The sequence below is a fragment of the Mustela putorius genome, unplaced genomic scaffold (genome assembly GCF_011764305.1).
Source record: "Mustela putorius furo isolate JIRA1106 unplaced genomic scaffold, ASM1176430v1.1 tig00003899_pilon_pilon_pilon, whole genome shotgun sequence".
NCBI lineage: Eukaryota > Metazoa > Chordata > Mammalia > Carnivora > Mustelidae > Mustela > Mustela putorius.
Window position 1 is genome coordinate 14,763,241 of NW_025422048.1, and position 20,050 is coordinate 14,783,290.

General features: G+C 45.3%; 1 protein-coding gene across 6 annotated transcripts in view; it reads left to right on the forward strand.

The window, feature by feature from the left end:
• Window positions 1-20,050, forward strand: part of ARHGEF6 (Rac/Cdc42 guanine nucleotide exchange factor 6) — a 100,075-nt gene that overhangs the window by 15,819 nt on the left and 64,206 nt on the right. For all 6 annotated transcript variants that reach the window (XM_004773651.2, XM_004773652.2, XM_004773653.2 and 3 more), the window contains 3 exons: window positions 15,620-15,704; window positions 17,865-17,989; window positions 19,115-19,316. In XM_004773651.2, coding sequence (XP_004773708.1) covers window positions 15,620-15,704; window positions 17,865-17,989; window positions 19,115-19,316 — 412 coding nt within the window. The remainder of the gene's footprint in view (window positions 1-15,619; window positions 15,705-17,864; window positions 17,990-19,114; window positions 19,317-20,050) is intronic.

Consider the following 20,050-nt stretch of genomic DNA (forward strand, 5'->3'; position numbering starts at 1 on the left):
TCCTGAATACATAACCATCTGGGGCTTTCTGGTTCGAGGTCAGGCAGCTCAGCACATGCTCTGCGGTTGAGTGGCTCGAATTTGTGATTTTCCCTACCTTGGTCTGGGTTTGAATCCTGGTCAGGGAAACTGTGTTCTTGAGCAGTCGCATAGCAGGGCAGGGCCTAAGAACCCCAGCTTTGGACTTGAACTGACCTGGGTTGGCCACTTCTTATGTGTGCGTTGACTTCGGTGGCAGTAGCGGTAGGTAATACTAGGAATGTGCTACTTCTCTGTATCAGGTATACACTACCCCTTAGCTGTAAATGAGAGAAAGCAGAGAAAGCACTTGGCACAGTGCCTGGCACTGAGCAGACTCAATGAAAGCTAGATTGTAACTGGAATTTTAATATATCCCAGTGTTCACACATGATAACATTGAGTTATCAAAAAAAAGTTCACTTAAGTCTTTAGTTATATTAAGCAAACTCTAAGAAGTGACTCATGATTTAGAGAGAGAGAGAGAGAGAGAGATCTTCTTTTGAAATCCTAACACTTTAAGGTGTAAAGAGAGCTGGTGTATTCTGGATTTTTCAATTTATTTGAGGGAGGCTTGGATGGCTATGTATTTCCCCCTTGGGACTGCCTTTGCAGTATCCCATAGGTTTTGGACCAAAGTGTCTTCATTCTCATTGGTTTCCATGAGTTGTTTACATTCTTCTTTGATCTCCTGGTTGATCCAAGCATTCTTAAGCAAGGTGGTCTTTAGCTTCCAGGTGTTTGAGTTCCTTCCGAACTTTTTCTTGTGGTTGAGTTCTAGTTTCAAAGCACTGTGATCTGAGAATATGCAGGGGATAATCTAAGTGTTTTGGTATCAGTTGAGCCCTAATTTGTGACCTAGTATGTGGTCTCACATGGAGAAAGTTCCATGTGCACTCGAGAAGAATGAGTGTTCTGTTGTTTTAGGGTGGAATGTTCTGTATATATCTATGAGACCCATCTGGTCCAATGTGTCATTCAGTGCTCTTGTTTCTTTGTTGATTTTCTGCTTGGATGATCTGTCTATTACTGAGAGTGGCGTGTTAAGATCCCCTACTATTAATGTATTCATAACAATATGACTCTTTATCTTGATTAAGAGTTGTTTATATAGTTGGCTGTTCCCATATTGGGAGCATAAGTATTTACAATTGTTAGATCATCTTGGTGGATAGTCCCTTTAAGAATGATGTAGTGTCCTTCTGTATCTCTGACTACAGTCTTTGGTTCAACCAACTGAGCCACCCAGGTGCAATAGTCTTTAGTTTAAAATCTAATTTATCTGATATGAGAATTGCTATCCCAGCTTTCTTTTGAGGCTTATTGGCATGAAAGATGCTTCTCCATCCCTTCATTTTCAATCTGGATGTATCCTTAGGTTCAAAATGGGTCTCTTGTAGACAGCATATGGACAGGCTCTGTTGTTTTCTCCAATCTGTAACCCTGTGTGGTTTTATGGAAACATTTAGGCTGTTCATGTTGAGAGTGATTATTGAAAGATATGTTTTTATTGACACCATGTTGACTGTGAAGTCCTTGTTTCTATTGATTGTCTCTGTAAATTTCTGTTCTGTGTCACTCTTGGGTTTTTTCTTCTTTTATAGAACCCCCCCTCCCCTTTATATTTCTTGTAGTGCCGGCTTAGTGGTCTTATGTCTCCATCAGAAAGGATGAATACCCAACTTTTGTATCAACATGGACGGGACTGGAGGAGATTATGCTGAGTGAAATAAGTCAAGCAGAGAGAGTCAGTTGTCATATGGTTTCACTTATTTGAGGAGCATAAGAAATAACATGGAGGACATGGGGATATGGGGAGAAGGGAGTTGGAGGAAGTTGGAGGGGGAGATGAACCATGAGAGACTGTGGACTCTGGGAAACCAACTGAGGGTTTTGGAGGAGAAGGGGATGGAGGAATGGGTGAGCCTAGTGGTGGGTATTAAGGAGCGTGTGTATTGCATGGAGCAGTGGGTGTGGTGCATAAACAATGAATCTTGGAACACTGAAAAGAAATTAAAAAAAAAAAGAAATTATAACACTGAAAACAACTTGCCAGATGCCTCAATTGGTTAAGTGTCTGACTCTTGATCTCAGCTTAGGTCTTGATCTCAGGGTTGTGAGTTCAAGTTCCACCTTGGGCTTCATGCTGGGTGTGGAGCCTACTGAAACAAACAAACAAAAAACTTGGATACAGGGCAGAGTAAACTGTGGCCTCTGTGGGATGATGGCTTCTTCCAGGTTTCTGGAAGTTATACCAGTTACTTGGAGAATTTAAACAGGGAGGAACCTTAAAACAGGAAAACAAAATCCGGCCATCTTGTTTCTTAGTTCTATGCTTTATTGGACAGAGACTTCTTGTTTGTGGGGGAAAAACATCCATTTTTTTTTAAAAAGTAAAGTTGAAGGTAAAATGCCCACATATTTTCTAATACTTGACACCCCTCTTCTGAAGGCAAAACCAAGCTGAGTGTTTTCTGGGAACTTTGGATGAATCGTGGTGGCGGCCTTGGCCTCTGTTCTCGTATTGACCAGCACGCATCAGGCCTTTCAACATTATTACCATCTTTCGCTCACTAATTGAAGCTCTTTTCTTTTTTTGTACTTGAAATTCTCAGTGCCTCACATCATAGAAAATAATTTGAATTTAGATTAGAGTGTACTGAAATGTGTTTAAAATTATTTATATGTCCTATTTAATTTGTTTATGTATTTTATTTGGAGGGCTCCCTAAAGACTGTTTAAATTTCAGTGGTATCATGGCTCAGTGATATCCACAGAACAGAGACTAGAACCTTTAATTATAATTTCTGTCAATTTATGTATAATCTCAAGAGTTTTATGAACCAGATATGAAAGTTCATGTTAAGGTCTCCAGCTGGTTGTCTTGCTGTTGTTCTCAATGTTTTGCGTGGCCAATTTTTAACTGCTGAAAGCAATTTGTATATGGTTTCCTTTATAAGAACTCAAGACTAGAGATGTGTGGGGCTCCAGTTCTGGAGAAGACAAAGCAACCGAATTCTTCAGAGACGATGAATTATTCAGTTGTTAGCCACAGTAACTTCTTTAGCTACCATTTTGTGTGCTAATAATAGAAACAGTTTGGATGGGTTCCTCTTGGAATTGAAAAAATCAGGAATGCTTTTTGCTCTTTTCTAGTCTATGCAGAAACTAGAAGGTGATAAAAGAATATTTTCAGTTTCTCACGTTTACTACCTGGGTGAGGTAGTTTTAATTTTTGTGTCTTCTGTTTGTTTTATTTTTAATTTTTGTGTCTTTTAAAGCAAACACGTTTGTTTTATAATTACAATAGCTTGAAACTTAAAAATATACCCCAGAGCAAGATGCTTGTTGTTTTAGTTAAATTACACAATTCAACAAATGGTTTTCTATTTTGGTGACGACTGACAAAAAACGTCTCCCCTTGCCCCCTGGGAAATAAGTAGTAAGTCTGTCAAATTGGGCATAGTGGAGGGAGAAAATCAGTTAGTTGCCTCTATACAAAAAAACATGTTATATAATACTTAAAAAGGAAACATGTCATTTCTGGGTTGGGTTGAATGTATATTAATAATAACAAAAGGCATGCATTTTGTTAGAAAATTGGATCAGCTGAGTCTCCCTTATCTTGTTTTAAATCTCATTCCCTCTAATTGGGTTTTCATGTTGATTCTAATCCGGACTGTTGCTGGGAGCCCCAGAGCACACAGTCTTGGCCAGCTCTCCTCTACTCCAGCCCCATTCTAATCCGGTCATACGTTACCGTTCGAGGCAGCCCCCAAGGACCAGTTGTTGCTGGCACAGCAGAAGCTGTGCCCTACCATTGGCAATGACTTTGGGGTTAGTACCAAAAGGAAGTGCAAGGTCTGGCCTTGGAACTGCAAGTAAAGAAGGGGGAGGGCACCTGTCAGTTTCATAGGGCCTTTGCTGGCCAATGTTTTAGAGGGGATGTATGTCCCCCCATTCCGAAGGTGTTCCACCTCTGTATTTCAGTAGTGAATTGCCACTTCCTCTGCTGTCATCTGGAAGAATGACTTAGGATCCCAGACATCTGTCTGATTAGCTCCAGGCTTTGTTGTTGTGCCTTGGCCGACTTAGACCCTACCGCATGGAGGGGAGTCTGGGTTCAGAGAGGTGGCTCATTCGGAGGAACATAGAGCCATCCATCAGTTCTGCTTGACTTCTGGCAGAAGATTTACCTTCCTAATTAAGTTCTGCTTAAACAAATAGAGTAAAATCCCAGCTTTATACTTTCTTGGGGACCTGAATATTATTACAGAGATCAGGTGTATCAGCTAAGGGATTGAAACGGGCAACAGGGAAAAGAAAGGATTAAATTAAGGTTAGATGGAAGGCGGTGGTTTCCAGAGCGGTGAGTGACACCGTTAAATTAAGGGCTTGTCTCGCTCTAGACAATAGCAGGCAGGTTTCTCTACCTTGGGAAGCATGGACATTATTTTAAGAGGCATCTTTAAGGTGTCAGGGTCTTCACATCATTTTTATGAAGAGCCTAGCCTGTGAAGCAGGCCTGAACACTTAAGGAACATTCTGTCTTACAAGTTTGTCTCTTCTTCATGGCAAGGTCTCCAGCCGACTGGGGCTATTTACCAGTAATTTGTGAGAAACGTGTGCAAACCGAGAATGCAATATATTTTTTAAAATTTTATTTATTTGAGAGAAAGAGAGATCGCGAGCATGAGAGAGAGAGAGAGAGAGAGAGAGAGAGAGCATGAGAGGAGAGAGGTCAGCAGGAGAAGCAGACTCCCCGCTGAGCAGGGGGCCCGACGTGGGACTCGATCTGGTGACTCCAGGATCATGACCTGAGCCGAAGGCAGTCAGTCACCCAACCAACTGAGCCACCCAGGCGCCCAAGAATGCAGTATTTTAACACCAAGAAATGTAACTACTTCTTTGGGGGCTTACGCGTTGTGATAGCGTGACTGGACATCTTTGCTGGAGCGTGACCACGTTGCGTTCTTTGAAGACATGCTGGTGTTTGGGAGTGGGTTATGGACGGGGGAACATCTTGATTTGGGATTGCAAAAGTACCTTCCAGGACAGACAGCAGAGTGGAAAAGAGTGGTTTTGGTAAGCCCGTGGGTGACTCCTTTAGTTGCCAGATTTTACACACTATCTGTTTTATTTCTCATCTTCCAACAGATTTACTTCTTGGTGCCTGGCGTATGCCAGGTCTTCAGTAAATATTTGTTAAATGAAGAATTACTGGATGACTTCTTATCTTTTTGTTCTTGTTGTTTTTGAGAGCGTGTTTGGGAGCTGGAGGGGAGAGAGAATCTCAAGCGGGCTGCACGCTCAGTGGAGAGCCTTGACGTGGGCCTCGATCCCACAACTGCAAGATCATGACCTGAGCTGAAACCGAGAGTTGGATGCTTAGTGCCTGAGCCACTCAGAGGCCCCAGGATGAATTTTTAAGAATGTATTTTAGATAGCTTGTATATCTAAGAGTCTACATAGATTATCAAGAGTTGACTTTCATTCATAGAAATGACTCTTCAGTGAATGAAAATAAGGATAAAAAGAAAGCTAAATATTAAATTCTACAGTATTTACTATTTCTTTACGCCAAGCTAGAGTACCTGTTTCATTAAAAGAAAGAAAGGAAGATTAATGGTGTGTGAATTAGGTCCCATGTCATATGGAAGACCTTCTCTGCCTTTCTAGCCCTCAGCTCACTTCTTTTTTTTTTCTTTAAGGTTTAATTTACATATTTGTCAGAGAGAGAGATTGAGAGGGGCCGGCAGGCAGAGGGAGAAACAGGCTTCCTGCTGAGCAGGGAGCTGGATGCCGGACTGGATCCCAAGACCCCGGGGATCATGACCTGAGCGGACGGCAGATGCTTAACGGACTGAGCCACCCAGGCGCCCCACACTTCTTATTTCTTATGTTACCCAAACTCTCTTGATTTCATTGGATTTTCAAGGTGCGGACACTTGCGCATTAGGACTCTAATACTGGGATTCTCCCAAGTGATCCCAGGCAGTACCTTCACTCCTTTTAGTGAGATAAGTGCTTCATCTGCATTCTTCGTGACTCTCAATCACAGTCTTCCAAAGAAGAATGTTACCAAGTGATGGAAAAATAGATGAGCCCTGACTGATCAAGTTTTACCAGAAAACAAACAAACAAAAAATGACCTTTCCTCTGTCTTTGCTTCCAGGGAAGGCATGCCAGAAGGACAGGTGTTTCTAGGGGAAGAAATACCTGTTTAACTTTTTAAAAAGATTTTATTTATTTATTTGAGAGAGAGAGAAAGCATGAGACGGGGGGAGGGTCAGAGGGAGAAGGGGACTCCCTGCCGAGTGGGGAGTCTGATGCAACACTGCATCTGGGGCTCCATCCGGGGCTTGATCCGGGACTCCAGGATCATGACCTGAGCTGAAGGGAATCGCTCAACCAACTGAACCACCCAGGTGCCCTACCTGTTTAACTTTTAGGTGAAAAGGAAAGCACCATAGTCAGCAGGTACTCGTTCGCCATCTGGGTGCTGTGCCTGTGGCATTGTGGGAAGAGCCAGCAGGTTTATGGGAAATCGTGGAGTTTAACAGTGTGGATGGCAGCGTATGGTGAGGTATCCAAGTTAGTGGGTTAGTCTAGAGCTTAACACAGAGTTCAGAAGAAGCCTGTTGCGTACCAAGGTGTAGTGTCTGGTGCAGACCCTGTGGAGGGGGTGGTGATGTCATCTGGGCCCCAAAGGACAGCTGGGATTCAGATGGTTGAGGGCACTCTTACGTAAGGACAAGTGTGCATATTGGAGAGAGGCACAGTGAAGAAAGTGGCTTCTGGGGCTTACAAGTTGACAGTGGTAAGAAATGATGGGCTTGAGAAGAAATCCGAATTCCAGCCTGAAGACTGGGGATTGGATTTCGTAGGCACTTAAAGACTGTGTTCCATTAGGCCGAGCGGCATGGAGGTTCATGGAAATTCCTCCCTTCCTGACCTGTCTGATTGGTGAGCTCCTGAATACCCACCTCGCCAGGTTTGGATTGCATCCTACGTGTAAATCTTATTTGAGATCAGATGGAGGAACCTTCATTCATTGATTGATCGATGTCTGTTGGGCATTGATGGGCATCTCTGAAAATGACATACTTTTGAAAAGGTGACTCACCCATACACATAAGCAAGGAATGCCCGAGTTTGCCAGATACACTGTTGAGGGTGATCTCTAAAGAGAGAAAATGGTTGTAACTTTGGCAAAACAGCCCTCCCCAGCTAAGCTGGTGTACGAGGGACTCGGGGTGTGCGGGCTGTAGGCTTTCAATTTGCCTCTCACCCCCTCTTGCTTCTTCGTGAGTTCCTTCGGCATATTTTGCCACATCCCGCTGTGTTCTGGCTGTGACTCAGAGCCTGTTTTGGTGAGTTTGGCTTTACAGTGTTTGTCCTTTAAGCGATGTGTCATGGAACAGTTCCAAAAATACGGCCAACTCCAGCAAAGCGGTAAAATCCCACAGTTCTTTTCCCGCTTCCTTTCTCTGTAGTGCGGAGGTCATGGCGCCTTGTGAGGAGAATGAAAGGCCCCAGTATGACCCAGGACAGACCAGCAACTGCAGACTTGGCCCAAATTGGGCACATAACTCCATGAAATAAATGCACAGCCTTGGAGTTGGAAGCACCTTTGGTCATCTCACAGTCGCGCAGCTTAATTTTGCTGATGAGTCTGGGCGTATTGTTAGGTGAGCTAATTGGTGTTTCCTGCAAAGTCATGTGGAAATTTGATTGTTTCTTCCTTAGTCTGATTCTTTTGAACTCTGCTGTCCTTTTGGCGATACTTTTTCTTCAGTTGTGATTAATCATCTGCTGGCAAGAGCTTCTAAACTTTCCTCATGTCATCAAATATTTATTAAGCACCTGCTTCTAGACACTCAGGATCCAGAAATGAGAAAGTTTTCAAAGAACTGGCTTCACAGGCCTTGCGTTTGAGGCCTGATTTGTGTTTAAGTTCCTCCGGCTGATCAGCCAATGAATGACTGTTTCTCAAGTCTCTCATACATCGGACATTGGTCTTGCTCTGTGGGGTGCAATTTGGGCTTCCGAGGGTCCGCCTTCTTGTTGGAAATCCAGAGCTAATCTTAACATCCACAGAATGAATAGAGAATGTGACCTTGGTAGGTGGCTGAAGGCTTGAGTGTCTGGCGTCTCTACAGACTAAGAGGCTGGGGCAGTTCCAAAGAAAGAAGCCAGAGGGTAAGGCAAGGTGGAACCTTCTGGAAGGCAGCAGATTAAGGGACAAGAGGAGCTGCTGCAGAAAGCAGCCTGCAGTGGTTCCTCTTTTCATGGTCCTCCTCCCTCGCTGATCTTTGTGGGGGGTTCATGTAACACCAGTCTCCCCCATGCGTGGACTCTGTAGTAAAGCTGTTGGTTCTGCTAGGCCTCCTGGCCTCCAGCCCTGGCTGACTCCCCGGGAAAGCCAGAGCTGCAGGAGCCCTGTCTGCCCGTGGGAGTCTCCTCCTAACTGGCCCCATGAAACAGGCGGGACTTGTCAACTGTTAAAATTTCTGAGGCTCTTCTCACCGTCTTCCTGTGTATCACTTGATTCTCTAATCCTGCGCAGTTCTAGAATAAATAGTGCTTGTAGTGGTTAGGGTAATTGTTCATCCTTCAACTTGAAAGGAGAAGGAGAAAGTATAATGGATGTGGACATGAATCTGGGACCAGGCATTCTTCAGTGTAAAACGGAGTCTTTTCCGAAATTTGATTTGTAAGTTATTGTTCGCAACACAGAAAACCTTTTCCCCCTAGAAGCCAAGTTCTACGTGCTGATTAAGATTTCCGACTGGCCCACAGCCGTCTGGTTAGTAAGTGTGGCTGAGCTATAGAATTCACACACTAAGTGGCAGACGTGACTGTGTCTCTGGGAAAATGGGTTCTGCATTCCAGTTTGGAATGTCAGGAAAGAAGTCCCCTTCCTTGACGGGGTATGGGTGAGGAGCTTGGGGAGCACACCCCCAGGCCTGGTGCCCAGATGCTGTGGCAGCTGAAGAATGACCCGTTCACCGCACCCGTCAAAACAGGCAGCCAGTGTGGCTCCCTGGAAGGTTCTAGTGACTGGCATGTGGGGGCGGGGGGCAGGCCGCAATGGCGTCCGGCTGAGCAGCAGCTGTTTCTAGGCGCCCTGCTTCCAGTCCGGGGCTTGGCAAGCCCTTTTAACAAGGGAGATTTCATCTTTTCCTTCCCTTCATGCCTGCTCTCTTCTTGGTGAAGTTATCGAAACCCAGTTATTCTGTCTCTTTCTCTTTTTAAATCTGCGACGGTCCTGGCCAAGATACCTGTGTCATTCCTTGTTCATCGCTCTTTCTGGAACACATAATACTCCATTGAAGAGGGGCGTCTGGGTGGCTTGGTCAGTTAAGCATCACCCTTCTGCTCAGGTGGTGATCCCAGGGTCGGGGCACCCTGCTCAGTGGGGAGCCTGCTTCTCCCTCTCCCTCTGCCCCTCCCCACTGCTTGTGATCTCTCTCTCTCTCTCTCAGATAAATAAATAAAATCCTAAAAAAAAAATCAGTTGAGGAGAACTCCCTGTTGTGGAAAAAGTGTTTTTCTCCTAAAGGAGTGCTAACAAGGAAGAACGGAAGCCATAAGGCATTGCTGATGTTGCAGTGGCCCTCAGGGACAGGGTTTGGTGATGTCGTGAGGAGGTGTGAGATGACGCGTTACTCTCAGATCTTCACTCCTGTCGCAGAAGCTCTATGGAGCTGAACTTCCTGGCTCTGGATTCTGTAATGTCCAGGCAGTCTAGAAACCCCTATTACTTACGTAAAATGACACCATATAAACCCAGGGACAAAAGAACATCGATTGGTTAAAGCTGTCCACAGTTACAGGCCAAGTGCCACTAGATGGTGACAGCAAGATAGAGCCAGAGTTTATAAATAGGTCATTAATTAATCAATTATTTTTAATTGTTTTTATAGAGGGAAGGGGGGAGTGAATGAAGAGAGAGAGAGAGAATCTTTTTATTTAAAAAAGATTTTATTTATTTATTTGACAGAGATCACAACTAGGCAGAGAGGCAGGCAGAGAGAGAGAGGAGGAAGCAGGCTACCCGCTGAGCAGAGAGCCCGACGTGGGGCTCCATCCCAGGACCCTTGGACTATGACCTGAGCCGAAGGCAGAGGCTTCAACCCACTGAGCCACCCAGGTGCCCTGAGAGAGAATCTTAAGCAGGCTCCACGCCTAGCACAGAGCCCGAGGGGCTCGATCTCACAACCCTGAGATCATGATCTGGGCTGAAATCAAGAGTCAGACGCTTAACGACTGAGCCACCCAGGTGCCCCAGTAGGTCATTTTCAAAAAGTCTGCTTATAAACAGGTAGTAATTACATTAGCTTGTGATACCCCAGACTCACTTTGTTTTGACTGTATACTATCCAACAAATTTCTAGTTCTGATTTGGCTTATCATGCAGATTTCTCTCTTGGGAGAGAGTAATGTTGGCTAGAAGATGGGACTATCCAATCTTATTAATGGTCTGTTTCTTGGAGCAGAAATTAGCAAATTGGCCATTTACTTGATGTGTTGGCCTTTTTTGAACTTGGTTAGAATGAGCCCATTCTCAAGAGCCATGACAATGGAAGACCAGATTCTGGACCTTGGGGACACAACCAACATGCCTGGTCTGGCCAAAGACATCTGTCACCTCTCACTTTCCAGATGGGAAACAGAGCTGCAAAAAAAGTGGTGTGACTTTCCCAAGGTGCTCACAACTGCTCAGCAGTGACGAATCTGGGCTTGGAATCACAGTCTCCGGACCCTCACGCTGGAGCTCTTTTCAGAGACCGATCTCATCACAGCCCCACACCCAGGTCTGATCTTGTCCCCTGAATGGCCGAAATGGGCAGTTAGGAAGGAAACAAGAGAGGACCGGAGGGCAGGATTTGCTGTCTTTTAAGTGTGCTCCCTATCAGATAGGAAGTTATCATTTAAAACCAGGCACAGTACAAGTGCCATCCACCGCATTCTAGGAGGGGGAGTGAGTGCCAGTGGCTCATGGAGTGCCACGCCATGGAGTGTCACGCCTGAGCTACGGGCATGATTTGGTGCTGACGTCATGACCACTATTGGTGGGAGCTGTGTGGAAGCATCCCTGGTGTGTTCACAGAGCCACCTGGTGACGTATGACTGAGCAGCTCCGATTGGCTTGCTCTGGTGCCCCGTGTAATGACATTTCCTCCAAAGTTCAGGGGTTAACAGTGGCAGCGTGCTCAGCTGGGGGAATTGGAGAATGTGACTCAAGACGGGCTAAGTGAATTTGAGATTTTATTTAGCAGGAACAAGGGAGACGTGGAATCTTCTTAAAACATTTAGAATCTGGGTTTTTTTTTTTTTAAAGGGCCTGAAGCAGAAGCCAGGTCCATGGGGTTCCAGTGCTAACAGTTGAGTGATGGAGCCCATTGTGATCACCCCAAACCCTAAATTAATTTGAACTGGAAGTCAACTGAACGGTCCCGAAGCCCTGTGACGTTAGAGATGTTCCCCCTGTTCTGAATGAGTATGCGGTGCGGCTTCTTCCCTGAACAAGGATGTGGCCAGGGCCACCACCGGTTATCTCAGGTGGTGAGAGCAGGGTGCCAGGGAGCAGTTTAGCATGGCCCTGGAAGCATGGGCCGGACCCCCACGTGGGCGACCCCTCGCAAGGTGGAACTGGCAGCTCAGCGCAGCCCTGCCCTGCTTCTGGCATGGTGGAGATCAGAAATGTTAACATGTACGGAAACATTTAGAGATTAAATGTCTTGTGGGGGGCCTGGGTAGTGGAGTCAGTTAGGTGCCCGACTTTCGGTTGAGGCTTGGGTTGTGATCTCAGGGTTGTACGATTGAGCCCTGTGTTGGGCTCTGCACTGAGCAGAGAGTCCGCTGGAGATTCTCTCTCCCTCTTCCTTTGCCCGCCCCCCCTCCAAGGGACACACTTTCTCTGTCTCTCTCAAATAAATAAAATCTCTTTTAAAATTTTATTTTTTAAAATATTTTATTTATTGGGGGAGGAGAGAAAGAGTGAGAAAAAGAGAGAGGGATGGCATGAGCAGAGAGAGGAGGAAGCAGATCCCTGCTGAGCAGGGAGCCCAATGTGGGGCTCGGTCCCAGGACCCCAGGATCATGACCTGAGCCTAAGGCAGAGGCTTTAACCCACTGAGCTACCCAGGCGCCCTAAATAAAATCTTTAACCAAAATAAAATGTCTTGTCTGAGTTCAGCTGCTGATGTAGAATTGGACCTTAGGTAATCTTATGTAAATTGGCCAGAAGTCTCTTGGATAACATCAACAGTTAACTCATATTTTGCACATTATATGTATTATATACTGCATTCTTAAAATGAAGTAAGCTAGAGAAGAAAATGTTAATAAGAACTCATAAGGAAGAGAAAAATACATTTATAGTACTGTGTTGTGTTTATTGAAAAAAAACCCCACGTGTCAGTGGACCTGCGCAGGTCAAACACATATTGTTCAAGGGTCAACAGTACTTAAAGAGAAGAAAAAACAAAACCCATCTTTCATGAAGTTTCAGCTCTGTCTTTAAGATTTTATTCACTCATTTGACAGACAGATCACAAGTAGGCAGAGAGGCAGGCAGAGTGAGAGGGGGAAAGCAGGTTCCCTGCTGAGCAGAGAGCCTGATGCTGGGCTCGATCCCAGGACCCTGAGATCATGACCTGAGCTGAAGGCAGAGGCTTAACCCACGGAGCCACCCAGGCGCCCTGTTGTTGATATCCTTGAACTCCGCCTCATCCCACTGTGGGAGCGGGACCTTAAAAGCATCTAGCAGTATAGCCTGAGAAGCAACCCTTTCTTTCTTGTCTGCATCACATTTGTGGTCAATGGAGGGAGGGAATCCTGTGGTTCATACGACCTTGGCAGATCCAACTGGAAACTAACCAGCTAATTTCTGGACCCAAATGGTAGAGAGAAAGTTAAGCTCATCTGGGACTCCGCTTCATGCCATACTAAGCAGGCTAGTGAGGCTTGCACAGAGTGGCAGAAGATGAAAAAGCACAGGCGGGGCAAATATGCAAATTTGCATTTCCTTTAACAAGCCCCAGTGCTTTGCAGATAGGAAAGGGGAATTGCTTCTCCATTTTGTATGTATGAATGGTTGGGATTCGCCCAAGGCAAATGGCCTGTCCCACAGCCTACTTCTCCTTGTTCTCCCCATGCCCACTCCACGTTGGACAATTCTGCTCTTTCCCAGCTGGGATACGATGTTCACTACCATGCAGTTTGAGGTTTGGAAGGGTGTGGTACTGGGGACAGGATTGCTGGTTATATTTGCTTTTTCCACTGCTCGCAAATCGTAGCTCTTAGGCTTTGCTTTCTGTACTCCGCCCTAGAGGCCTCTTCCAGCTCCTTCTGGTGTAGCTCCTTGTGCTACAGAGCAGGCTTTTAGAGAGAACAGTGTCCCTGGGTAAACTCAAGTGTATCGGGCTTTTCCAAAAAGGAAACTCTATTGTTGCGGCAGCGCCCCTCCAGCAGATGCGGTGGCTGACTCTTGCTGATGATGTACGTTTCATTTTCTGATCAGGTGATTTGTCCTAATTCCAGCCAAGTGCCCGAGTGAGTGAATAACGCCAGTGTTGGCACATACGGGCAGTCAGTCAGCCTGGAGAGGGAGCAACAGAAAAAGAAAGGGGCAGGTTTTTTTATCACTGTTTTTGCTCTCCTGCCTTATTCTGCTGATATTTATTTCTGCTTCTTATTTCGGACTCTCCCCATCTTCACGTGCACACACATATTCATGCTCCCATTAAGAATTATGGGCTAAAAATGAGTGAATATTTTGCTTTGTTAGCATTTCGGTGTGCATGGCATTAACACTTCCCCCTAAGGGACGTTCAGTGAATCTGGAATCCTCTGGGATACTAGGTTCTTTCTCCAGGGTCTGTCATATCTTGTTCACCCAGACTTTGGCATCCTGAAACAGAATGCCTAATTATTCCTGGACAACTTTGAGGTTTATATTGGACTGCAGTGTCATTTGACTCCTGACTCTTGAGTAAAGGGCTCATCAGAGCCCTTTACTAAAAGTAGATTAGTGTGTCATTTGGTTTTTATTTTTTTTTGAAGATTGATCGATCGATTGGTTTGAGAGAGGGAGAGCACGCGTGCGTGCATGTGAGTTGGGGGAGGGGCAGAGGAAGAGAAAATCACACGATCCTGAGATCACGGCCTGAGCCCAAATCAAGAGGCGGCTGCTTAACCAATTGAGCCACCGAGGCGCCCCTAGTGTGTCATTTTTAGATGTGATTGGGCTCCTCGGTCGTATTGTTTTGACTGCAGAACATTCGTTGATTAAATGAATAGCACAGTCATGAATCCTGGAATAGGCAGACTTCTCTAGGCTCGTATTTGCATACAGTATCTAGGTTGATACTGTTTCCCAATTTGAAAAAAAATGGCTACTATATATTTTTGTTCTAGAGACAGAGTTTAAGTCTTGAAGAATATGTACACAAAGAAGATAAAATTTTGCCTTGATGTTGTCCCAGAAAACACACAGATTAGGAATTAATTGGGCCCATTACCAATCTTGTCCCACACAGAGAGGTACATTTTATTCCCATCACTGCATCTGGGAAAAGAAGATTCAGACTTCTAGACTTCCTGGAATGAAATGTTTTTAGAAGGTGCATTTCCATCCAGGATGTGGGTTTCCCATAGATAAGTATATCTACATTATTGGTTCGCAAATTCGTGGATTGTGCCTATGTTCGAGGATGCTTCTAGTTTCAAATACATGTATATGAGACTAGAAGAATTGTCCATACATTTTAATACATTGAATACATTTATAAATCAACAATTCATTTGTATTTAAAACAACAGCTGACTGGTGTCTTCACTCGGGACAGTGGCCTATCAGAATGAAGGCAAAGTGAAATGTTGTATTTATTTCCTGTTTTGTTGCTGACAGTAGAGTACTGTTAGGCCAGAGGTCCCATCTGAAAAAGTCCCCTGAGGCCAGGAAGAGCTGGCACAGGTTCAAATCCATGAAGATAGGCTGAGAGGGACAAGGTCAAACAGCAGAAACCAGGCACTGAGGCTGGGAACCAAAAGCAGGCCTTGGAAAAGTTTGGGTGGCATGGAGTTGGGATCCCAGGCCATTGGGACCCAGTGGGTGGCAGCGGGGAGGAGGGGGAGCAGAGGAACAGGCAGTGTGGACAGTGGTCCTACTGAATCCGGTGATTAAAACGTGCACTTGGAAACGTGTCAGAAAGGTTCCGCCCCCTTCTTCGCGGACCATCAGTACGTTGTGTAGGTGACAGGTATGAACTGTAACCCATGCATTCGGGTTTTCTGGAACTGGCCTGAGGATTGACATGCTCAGATCGGATGAGCGCATTTGCTTGTGGGTTGTGCTTCTTAGCTTGGCTCTCGTTTCCCATCACCGCTGCGCTCTGACTCACCGATGGCCTCCCACATGTCATTAGGTGGCTCAGCTGCTGCTTTCACTTCTCCCAAAGGTGCACAGAGGTTTGGGTCTCAGCTTGTACATTTTTGTCTCCCAAGAGCCAGAGGAAGTGGCCGTTTGCTAGTTTGGTTTGCTGAGTTGAATACTTATGGTGTCTGACAGTTTCAATTTCCTTTCTCATAGGTATTCGATCCTGATGACCTTTATTCAGGGGTCAACTTCTCCAAGGTTCTGAGCACACTTTTAGCTGTCAACAAGGCAACAGAAGGTAAGCAGGCTTTGTGATTTATGAGTGGCGCGTGACATGTTTGGATCCACAGGCTTCTCATTCCCCTAGGAGCCAACTGTGGCCAGGACGGTTCGATTGAGGTACATTTCTCCTCTCCTGGCAAATAAATCCCAGTGGGGGTCACATGCTTTACTTGTCCATGGAGTAGGATTTTGACACGCCTCTCACAGATGTTACTGCAACGCCCTTCATATAAGGATAAGAACCAAGAAGCTATTTTGTTCAAAGCTGTGGAATAAGCCCCTGAGTGTTACAGGACAGAAAGGAAAAGGAAAAGACAAGTTCTCTTTTTCATAAACTTCACAGAAGATAGTTGTTACTTCCCTCTCTCTCCTACTGACATGTTTTTCTCAGATTTTTGTATGTGTTTCTCCATGTAAAGGAAGCCATCAGTAACCTTGCACTGGAAATGAAACCTCAGGCTCCTAGTGAATGAAAAAAATCCTTTTTTTAAATTATTATTTAAATGTTTAATAACCACCACATCGGAGGTACTGGATATAAATCTTAAAGAATGTAAAGAAAATGTGGATATCTTGGAGTATAACTTCACTCCTTCTGCAAGACAGCATCTTCTTACCTACAGCTGGATGGAAATCACCAGAATTAAAATGCGTTGAGGAAAAAAAAATGCATTGAACCCTTACCATGGGTCTAAAACAATTCTAAGAACCATCGGTGGGCTCATCTTTGAAACAGTTCTAGGGGTAGGTATTATTAATAGGTCCATATGACAGATAAGGGAAATCAGGCCCGCAGTTGCCCAGTTAGCAAGTGGCAGAGCCGGGATTCAGACCTGCATCAGATGGAGCCCTGACCCTTAATGCTGGAGCATGGCTCTTGGGGTTCAGACTGTTGGAAAGTCAACAGGCTGTGTGCCCAGCACTGCCAAGCGCCACAAAGGAAGTGTAAGATACAGTCCCGCCCTTGAGAAAATGTCTATTTAGGAAGGCTCCACTTCCCCACGTGAGACGATTGGCGAACAAGAGCAGACAATGTAGTCAATGCCAAAGCTATCAAGTAATTACCATTTTAGTGAAAAGAGCTGTATATAATAGCAATAAGTGTAAAAATACTTCTCTGGAGTTGTTCTTTTGCTATTTGGGAAAAAAAAATGCTTTTGAGCCATTGCAAGGCGCGTAGCAGAAAGTACAGCTAATTCAAGGAACTATATTTAACACACACGACAAGCACCCAGGGCTGGGCAGGGAGGATCGTGTAATTCTAACATTATGCCATACAAATTATACGTTCTTTTGCCAAACTCTGCTAGCAGGTTTTACAGTCTCTTCCCTTGCCACAGATATTTATAAAATATAAGGAGGTGAAAGTTAAAACATCAAGGAAATTACTTGGATACTGAGCTTGTCGCCTAGGGAATGTTTGGGCTCTAGACTTTTGCAGTTTATGTCTTTTAAAAATAAATGGAGAGGAAAAGAACCCTCATTTGAATTGTCAAGAAGCTAGCTACTCTCTTTTGCACGCTGTCAGCATACGGAAAACATCCAGCTCAGCGCTGGTCTGATCGGATTTCACGAGGTTTCAAGGAAGGGAAGATTCTTGAATTTGAGTTTTTCAAAGAAGGATCCTCGGTGTCAAGATTGCATCTCTCCCCGACACGTTCTCTCTCCGATTCTCCTTCTCCGGGACTCCCACCCCACCGACCCCACCCCCAGCCCCAGGCTGGTCACAGACGCCACACATACTGCTGCCTACGAGGACGAGAACCAACCAGTTAAGGGCCAAAACACAAAGAGAGAAGTTTGAAATATTTCAAAGTAATAAGAGCCACAAACAGCTGTTTGGTACCCAATATAGTTCTGCCTTGGATAACAGGGCGTACTGTTGCCACTGGTTCAAGAGGGGCCAGTGGTAGGGAAATGGGTTAAGCGAAAATGTGGCTGTGTCGCTGTTTTTCATTCTACTGGACAGCGATGGCCAGTAAGGTTACGCAGGAGGAAGCTGGCCGCCGGCATGGAGGGGGCGGGTGGTGCGGAATGAAATGCACTTGGCACGTCCCTAGCCACAACCGTGCAGCCCCGGGAGCCTTTGATGATGTCCCAGGAAAGACGGCGTGCTCTGTAGCTGTGTTTCGGACTGGAGCATTTCGCTTTATCTTGCCTTTTCTTCTTTTCACAGATCAGCTCTCAGAAAGACCATGTGGACGTTCCTCTTCTCTTAGTGCTGCTAATAGTTCTCAGACGAACCCACAGGGAGCGGTGGTTAGCGCACCTCCAGGCCCGCAAAGGCAGTCCAAGGCAGTGGTAAGTGCAGAACCCGATTCCCCTTGCCCGTTCTAAGATCCGTCAGATGAGATCCCCTGACCCGGTTTCAGCTGCCTCGGTGGTGAAACAGCTGGCCTCTGTGGTGAAACAGCTGGCCTCTGTGTTGGGGGCCTTGCCCCCAGAACGACTCTGGAACCCGGCTGCCAGTTCAGGCCTGTGGGGGTTGAAGCCCTGGAGTTCTTCCCTTTCCTCGAGCCGAGTGAATCCCTTCCTGCAGAAGGCTCTGCAAATGGAAGTCACTAGAACAACCTCCTGATGGTGGTTTCAGTCCTCGTCTCTTTCTTGCTCTCATTATTCTGATCGTCATTTTAGTTTTTCTCTTTGCATTCCTGGGGGGCCTGTGAGGATCTCCCGCATTGGCTGTACCCCGTTTTCTTTGCATTTGGTCTTAATGGGAGCGTTTATCGGGGAGGAACCGCCTATCTTCTGCTCGTTAGAGACTTTGTTCCCTGTCAGAAGCCACCCACTTGCTCTAAGCCATCAAGAGCTCTTGCTTCCAAAGCACTTTAACTACTTCCAAAGCGCTTAACCTTTTGAGATCACGATCCCTTTGAGGAGCCGATGAACACGACAGTTCCACAGCTCTGGGACCCTCTCAGATTGTGTGCAGAATCTCTTGCCTGTGAACTTCGGGGGGGTGTGTTTTGGGTAAAGGTCCGTTGTGCTCATCAGCTTCTCGAAGGCACCCATGACAGCTTAACGACTCCCCACTCAGGTAACGAGGGGGTATTTGGTGTTTGCCAATGACTAAATCTTAGCCACTTTAAGATATTCTTAGCGATGGGGAGGTGGGTGGCAGATTTTATGGGTAGATTAGTACCTAATCTTGGCTGTGTAATTGTGTAAGACCGTGTCTGTGTGTTGGGTAGAGGCGGCTCATTTAAATAAGTACCTTCAGATAATACAAAATACACATGCTCTTCCGAGGGGCTTATTAACCAAGCCCCCCCCCCCAGCCACCTCCCACCGCATCCCACTCCTTAGCTAAAAACTCAAAACTGAGGGAGAACCTGGGGTTTCACTTTACTGGCCTCCATTCATTTAATTTCTGCCCCTGCCCCATTTAGAGGGCCGCTTAATCTGGTGTGGCTTTTGTTTCTCTAGGAGATGACGGAAAATGGAAGCCATCAGTTGATAGTAAAGGCAAGATTCAACTTTAAGCAGACAAATGAAGACGAGCTGTCAGTTTGTAAAGGGGACATCATTTATGTCACCAGAGTTGAAGAAGGAGGCTGGTGGGAAGGCACATTAAATGGCCGAACAGGCTGGTTCCCTAGTAATTATGTCCGAGAAATTAAATCCAGTGGTAAGTAGATCTTTTAAAAGCCTGTTTCAGTGTGACTCTTGTACTTTCTTATGTTCCTGCTGCGATGCTGGTCGTTTTACTGGGTTCCCAGAAACTATTTGTACTTGCACGTGCGTGCCAACAATAAGGGTGGAAGAGAACTGGGGGAGAAAAATCTGTGATTAGATATTTTGAAACAGTGTTGTATTTAGATTACATCAAGACAGCAAAAACCTAAAAAAGCCAAAGAATTCGAAGCTCAGACAACTGTTCTACCTTAACTATGTCCCCTTCTGTTTACTAATTCTAGCCGGTGGAAGACAGTGCACAGTCCTTCCTGCCGCTCCAAGACTCACCATGGTAGAACACAATAATAAGAGAGGCCATGTGCTAACTTCCTTTTTTTAGCCCTAAGCTCTTTAAGCAGATCTAAGTCTAAATGCCTCCGGGATGTGTTCGAGAAATAACAATAGTAGGACTGCAAGCTGTCTGGCTGCTTTTATTCTGAAGAAGATTTTCCTTAACTCCTTGGGTACTGTTAACTGCTTATCCTCTTTCATAATAATATCCAGAGAATGCAATCTAATAATTCTTCAGTAGTCCTTCTAGAACTTTCTTAGGTAACCTCCTTGCTTTTTTATTATTTAAGAAAGTAGGCCCTGCCTATATTACCAAAGACCCCTGATGTATAAAGATATACACAATGCAGATAACATAGTGTTCACTTATTCATGTTATTATATCTCTTTACTTCC